Source organism: Podarcis muralis, chromosome 13 (genome assembly GCF_964188315.1).
Source record: "Podarcis muralis chromosome 13, rPodMur119.hap1.1, whole genome shotgun sequence".
Classification (NCBI taxonomy): domain Eukaryota; kingdom Metazoa; phylum Chordata; class Lepidosauria; order Squamata; family Lacertidae; genus Podarcis; species Podarcis muralis.
In genome coordinates this window covers 9,267,141-9,274,151 of record NC_135667.1, presented here as the reverse complement: position 1 = coordinate 9,274,151, position 7,011 = coordinate 9,267,141, and the positions used below count along the sequence as shown (strand labels likewise).

The 7,011-nt window shown below is 42.0% G+C and overlaps 1 protein-coding gene across 1 annotated transcript; it reads right to left on the bottom strand.

Annotated features, from left to right (window-relative positions):
- Window positions 1-6,678, bottom strand: LOC114583535 (vomeronasal type-2 receptor 26-like). Its single transcript, XM_077917773.1, has 6 exons — window positions 6,461-6,678; window positions 5,699-5,990; window positions 4,514-5,377; window positions 3,576-3,803; window positions 1,956-2,082; window positions 1-902 (listed from the first exon to the last, which is right to left on the bottom strand). The coding sequence occupies exons 1-6, from the start codon at window positions 6,676-6,678 to the stop codon at window positions 1-3; spliced, it is 2,631 nt and encodes an 876-aa protein (XP_077773899.1).
- Window positions 6,679-7,011: the final 333 nt, after the last annotated feature.

Below are 7,011 nucleotides of genomic sequence, written 5' to 3'. Positions count from 1 at the left end.
CTATATTTTCCTCTTTATTAGCTGCTCCCTGCTGTTCATGTCAGGCCTCAGCAGAATAATGTAGCATTTGGGGGAAAATATACAACCCAGTAGCCCAGCACTGGAGGCCAATATAGAGAAGATCTCCACAGCCACCATGTATTTCCCCTTGGTGCTCAGGTAGGTTGGGACAAATGACAACCAAACACTGCAAAACACCAACATGCTGAAGGTGATGAACTTGGCTTCATTAAAAGTATCTGGCAACTTCCGGGCCAGGAATGCCACGGTGAAGCTGATGATGGCCAGAAGACCTATGTAGCTCAGGACAAGATAAAACATGGTGACAGAACCTTCATTGCATTTGGCTACTATGATTTTGGTTAATGATACCATGTCAAAGTCTGGGAATGGGGGAGAGATAGCGAGCCACACTACACAGATACCTGCTTGAATAAGAGAGCAGGAGATGACAATGGAGTTGGTCAGTCTTCTACCCACCCACTTCCTCATGTTGGAACCTGGTTTCGTAGCCATGAAAGCGAGAATCACAGTGACAGTTTTGGCCAACACACAGGAAACAGCAACTGAGAAGATGGTGCCAAAAGCAGACTGACGGAGAAAGCAGGTCGCCTTACTTGGTTGTCCGAGAAACAAGAACGAGCAGAGGAAGCAGAGCAACAGAGAGATGAGCAGGGTATAGGTGACATCCCGGTTGTTGGCTTTGACTATGGGACTATCTTTGTGTCTAATAAAAATCGCAAGCACTAAAGCTGTGACCACTGCTAAAAAAGCAGCAACCATAGCAAAGCTGATCCCCAAAGGTTCTTCAAAAGAGAGAAAATTTATAATCTTGGGGAGGCATCTTTCTTGATCTTTATTTGGATACTCATTTTCTGGGCATCTGAAACAGTCATCCATGTCTGATGGGAGAAAAAAATGTTGCTCACATAACTATGCTTATTCTATTGTTGACTGAGGTTTTTCTTTTGTCCCAGGGATCTTTGACCTGGCAGTCTCTGACCATTAGTTCCCAGTGTGAGAGCTGGTCTTGAAGAAAGGCATTATAGTATTATCTAACTATTCTTCTGCTTATCCTTGTTCACCATCTGCATCTATGTTAATTAACATTTCCAAGTACAGTGGTACCTCGCAAGACGAATGCCTCGCAAGACGGAAAACTCGCAAGACGAAAGGGTTTTTGGTTTTTTGAGTTGCTTCGCAAGACGATTTTCCCTATGGGCTTCCTTCACAAGACGGAAACGTCTTGCAAGTTTGTTTCCTTTTTCTTAACACTGTTAATACAGTTGCGAGTTGACTTCGAGGAGCAACTCGTAGCACGCGGTGTGGTAGCCTTTTTTGAGGTTTTTGAAGACTTTGGTGATTTTTGAAGCTTTTCCAAAACTTTTCCGACACCGTGCTTCGCAAGACGAAAAAAATCGCAAGACGACAAAACTCGTGGAACGAATTAATTTCGTCTTGCGAGGCACCACTGTAACAGAGGAAAATACCACTAAAATATCAAACATAAATACTACACACACAAAAAAAAAATTCTTATAAAATATTAGGAAAAAATAGTAATTTGAGACTGATGTGATGTGGCAAACTGATTTTAAGATTCATCCATCTCTTTTAAAGGGCTTGGAGAGCTTTTCTTTTTTTAGACAACACATCTTCATACTGTATAAAGGAAAATACAGGAAAATACAATTTTGAGTTACTTATTATCCTTGGTACAACCAAGTTCCCAAGTCTTCAGCAAAGGGGTGGTTCACACATGCATTTACCATAGCTTTTAGCCTTCCCCCCCCCCCATCACTTGATGACTCTGGACTGTGTAAACTAACCTTGACCTATGAAAATCCCAATATGCATATGTAGTCACATTCCATTAATCTTTTACCTGTAAGATATATTGCATGAAATTTAATCTCCATTTACACTGGTCATATTTGCAGCAATACATCACCCACCCTTTCGGTGTGAAATTTTCCCTTCTGCGCACTGAGCGCAGTTGTAGCAGCAAAATTTCTCCCCCTCCTTCTTTTTCTTCTGATAGCCAGGGCGGCAGGAGTCACTGCAGACAGAAACAGGAGGTACCTATCAATAAACAGGACAGTCAGATAAATCCAGAATGCTTTTGTTCAATAACTGCTATACAAGGAAACAATTGATCAGTCAGCACAGAATAATGCAAAACATGGCTGATAGCATGATTTAGCTAGTTCTTTCCTAATCATGGCAAATGCCATTTTTGCAGAATTGTATTGGTTGAAGGCAACCTAACAATTAATGAAATGACATTAACTGCTCCACAGGTACTTAATCCAATAGGAACTGTTTTGACCAGCTTGTTGGCGACCATAAACAACTTTCTTCATACTCTCCCACAGCCCAACAAAATTTCGTTATTCATAAGTGCTTCACTTCTGTACAAAATAGTTGTGAGCAACTGATATATTTTTCACTTAATAAGAGTCCTTCAAGGTCAGGTCAAAGTCCAATCTAGGCCAGCATTATCTTTGCATGGTAGCCACCTGGATGCCCATAGGAAACCAACAAGCAAGACCTGAATGCAACAGCACTCTCCTCACTTATGATTAACAGCAGCATAAATCCAGAGACACACTGCTTCTAACACTGTTAGTAGAACAAAGCCAACATGTTTAGCAGATTGAAAGTCATATCTCCCATGAATTTGTCTAATCCCGCTTCAAACTATCCTAATGGGTAGCCATCACTACGTGCATTATAAATGCACACAATACATATGCGTAAACTTACATACACTTCAGGTTACATACGCTTCAGGTTACACACTCCGCTAACCCAGAAATAGTGCTTCAGGTTAAGAACTTTGCTTCAGGATAAGTACAGAAATCGGGCTCCGGCGGTGCGGCGGCAGCAGGAGGCCCCATTAGCTACAGTGGTGCTTCAGGTTAAGAACAGTTTCAGGTTAAGAACAGATCTCCGGAATGAATTACTTAACCCGAGGTACCACTGTACAGACTGATCTTGGTAGAGCTGTTCACAATCCATTTTCAGTGTTTAACTGTTAAAGCCCTAAATTACTCCCCCCCCCCCCCGGTTGCTTAGATAATCATTTTTTGCAGGCCCTTTCCCATGACCCTGTCCCAGCTAATGAAATGAAGCAGAGGAGAGGGCCTACTTGGTGGTGGCACCCCACTTCTTGATTCTCCTCTCCAAAGAGTTTTGCTTTGCCCAAACAATACTAACAGGTAAGCACCTTCTTCTTGTTCTCTCCCTTCTGGTGCTTCAGCATTTCCCACCAAGTTTCCTTTGGACAGTTTCATGTTGTCCTTAAATTGTTCATGTGTTCATACAGATTTTAGATGGAGTTTTGCTGTCACGATTTAATGTGTGGAATTATCACTTGCATTCTTTATGTTAACATTTTTGTGCACCAGCACTGGAGCTGTTTAGTATACAAATGTGATATTGGGATAGGTGATAATGGGAATGTAAGAGTCATTGTAGGCTTCACCAAAGGAAGCATACAGCCCCAATATCATCCATTCTGCTGCATGGAACACACACAAACACACACACCAATATGCCCAAGAATACACAACCTGGTTAAAAATTCTGCTCCACACAATTGATGATTCATTGATGGCGAATTCTTTCCCCTCAAAGGCATTGGGATTCACCTGTCCCACCATTACTCGAAGAAAGGAGGTGTTTGGAAATATGACCATATTGGTTAAATCAAATCCTGTAAGCATTTCCCCTTTATTATTAAAAGTCACTGTTTCCGCAGCAGCGTTGTTAAATGAAGTGCCTTGAAGAAATTGGTGGAGCTAATTGACAGGGGGAAAGGAGACATTAGTTTAATATAACTGATGTGCTGAGAAAGGTCTGCCCACATCAAATAAATAACGAGACCTTGAAGTTTAGTATGGGTGCGCCACCAAGACCCTGCATAGATCTTGTCCCCATCTCTTCTAGTCTCCTGTCCTTTCAGGAGAAGCTTTGATGAAGCCATCCTCTGATGTCCAAGATGCCTTAGCAGGTTCACCAAATTTTGTTTTCATTTTTCTTCCCCCTCCACTCACATTCTATCTGCATGGCATGAAGCTACATACAGATAATGGTCTTCAAATAAGACTTTGGTCCAAGTTAGTACATCATAGGTGAAAAAATGGCTATATATCCATTCTCAACCAATAAAGCAAAGCATTCCCAGATGGCTGACATAACAGGTGATCAGGTCTTCCCACACTATTGGGTGGCTTGATGGTTGGGGAGATGTGCAAAGCAGCCCCCAAATTACTCACTGGCAGAGCGGGTGAGGCAAGTAACACTATTGCAGTGGTGAAAGACTAGAAATTTGCAGCTCACTTTTCCCATGCTCCACGTATAGGTAGAAATGTGAACCCTCCCGTGACTTTCTCAATCATTAATATGTGCATAATTTCTACAGGTATTCAAGAAGAACACATTTTGATGCTTTTTCTCTATGTATGAATGCATTCCTGGCAATGAAGCCATTCTGTGGTGACAACATTACCTGCCAGGGCTGGAGATCTTGAAATTCAGACCTTTTCCTCCCCACCATCACTCTATCTTTCAATGTAGATGAGTTCATGGAATGCAAAGCATGTGCCACAGCATAGACAGCATTGTAGACACTGTAACTGTGACCTGTCATGTCCATTTCAAAAACAGGTCCAGGAAGACTCTCCAGCCTCTCCTGTCCAATACATGGTCTATCTACCTCCAGTGTTATGCTGGGGTTGGAAAATGTACATCCGAATGCTTGTTCCCAAAACCCTTGGAGAAAACCATCTCCTCGTGTCTGATAAGGTTTTATGTTGTGAAGATAAGCCTGGAATCCTAGATGTCCACTTGCATGTATGGCAAAAGAAATAGCTCCCTGGAATATTTGAAAATTACGACGTGTTATAAAGCCTGTTACTGAAAAATCAATCTGGGCTGTTGTAATCCAGACCTTCCCAACAGATATATTTCCTCCATATTCCAGATCTGCTATTGGCACTAAAGTGCTCAGCCACAGAAGGGTCATGCTTTCACCATAGATAATAATTGCTCTAGCTTTTCTATCCATGAAAGAATGATAAATGTTTGATGCCATATCGCTCAGAATATCAAGGGAAATGAATCGTCCTTGTTTCTGGAGCCTTTCTGTGAAAGCTGAACATATCCCGTGCTGAGAAAGCAGCGGCTCCAGGTTCTGCAAGAAATGGTCTCCACTGTCATCAGCAGCAGCTAGGAGCCCAACCCAGGTCCATCCAAAATGCTGAAGCAACTGGATAATCCCACTGTACTGATGGGTTTCGCTTGGGACCATGCGGTAAAAGGAAGGGAAATTCTTTGTGCTACTTTCCTCTGGGGCAAATGAGCCGAATGTGAGCTGAAAGAAAATGTACAGATAGTTTAGAGATGGGTTGCAATTTGTGGTGGGCAAAAACCCCTCACTTACCTTTCCAGAAACTTTGCTCAGAAATGAAAGTGGTGCCAGAGCTGTCCTGGGTGCTTATAGAAGCTTTTATAACCCAGGAATTTAATTACATGCAAAAGAAGGGGGTCCTACTCTTGGAAAAGTTGGGTCTTGCTTTTCAATATCCAATAAGGCTTTGTTTTTCTGCAAGTCGTTTTCAGCCTCTTCCTGAACCACAAAGACAGTAACAGGATGACAAGGGGACAGCATATCTTTTCCATGAACAGATGTTACCTGTGGAATCTTGTAGAGAGTTAAGATGTCTGCCATGTGGAAAGAAATATCAGAGCTCATTCCCCCAATGACAGCTATGAGTTTTTTCTGAGTGCCACATTTGTAGTTGGGGATAAATCTATGTGAATTGAAGAGCTGGTCCAGAGTGGTACGGTAGGTCATCTTTGCATCATAGTAGCTGTCACAGATGTGGAACCCAAGTGTGACATTGGGCAAGATTTTTGGGTTCTTGTTGACCTCATTTACAGCAAATGCCAAGGCCAAGGCATGCTGGTAAGACTTTGTCACTACACTGCAATGAGAGTTACATTTTCTTTCAGTGGAGAATTCTAAAGCAAAAGAAATTGTTTTGTCACAATACATTTCTGTTCAGGCTTTCTGTAAAGCAATCTAATTCAGCCATGCAAGACCATCAAGTTCCCACCACCATTTTGGGGGGGAAATTAGCAGAACAAACTCAACAATGCTTGAGAACTATAGAAAAAGAGGGTTGGTTATGGGGAAGATGGGAGAAATGTGGGTGGGTGGGGAGGGGATAAAATAAATTAAAATGATGGATCACATTGACATGGATAATGAATGACAATTTGTCCTCCAACACCACAATGCCCCATTTGGTACTGAAGGACGAGATTTATGAAATGTAAATAACTGAATAGAGATGTGCTGATGTTGACATATTGCTTATAGGTGTCTTCTGAGGATTCTATTTCTTACAATTTCTAAGCTGTCTTACCTGGTATGGGATGGAAGGTATCTTACCTTGGAAGATCGAAGCCCAAATCATTAGAAGGATGTTGTTCGAAGGACACTTCAGGAAAAAAGAAGATGATCTGAGAAGAAATGGCGCCAATGAGGAGGTCCCCAGGCTCATACCATTCATGGGGAACAGGAAGGGGTTCATTTGCTGGGCATTTCAGGGTATCTACTTTGCACACCATGTGGGGTAGCAGAAGCAGAAACACCACTAACACCACCATCTGAGAGCAATTTTCTCTAGATGCAGATGTTGCTGTGCCTATCTGCAGCCTTATTCCTAATCAAAAAATGATCATCAGGATATAGCTGACTCTGTCAATATGCCTGGTAAAGAGAAGAATATCACCTTTACACTAAATATCTATACGCTTGCAAAACAAAACAAAACAGATGGTACATGTGATAACAGGACTCTGGAATCAAACTGATGGAATCCTGGTTTCCTCTTGCCCTCAATCCCACCTCTCAATGACAAAACTGGAGGGATTTATTGAGCTACTTCTAGGTTGTTTTTCCTACTCCCTTGTGGAAAGTTGGTGGAGATTTGCCAAGGA

Bases quoted from the DNA above. Each gene is read 5' to 3' on its own strand.
- LOC114583535 (XM_077917773.1), bottom strand. From the start codon at position 6,678: ATGGTGGTGTTAGTGGTGTTTCTGCTTCTGCTACCCCACATGGTGTGC. The intron at 5,991-6,460 runs GTAAGATACCTT...CTCTCATTGCAG, and splicing joins TTGGGCTTCGATCTTCCAAG to TGTAGTGACAAAGTCTTACC. The intron at 3,804-4,513 runs GTAATGTTGTCA...CCTGTCAATTAG, and splicing joins AAGATCTCCAGCCCTGGCAG to CTCCACCAATTTCTTCAAGG.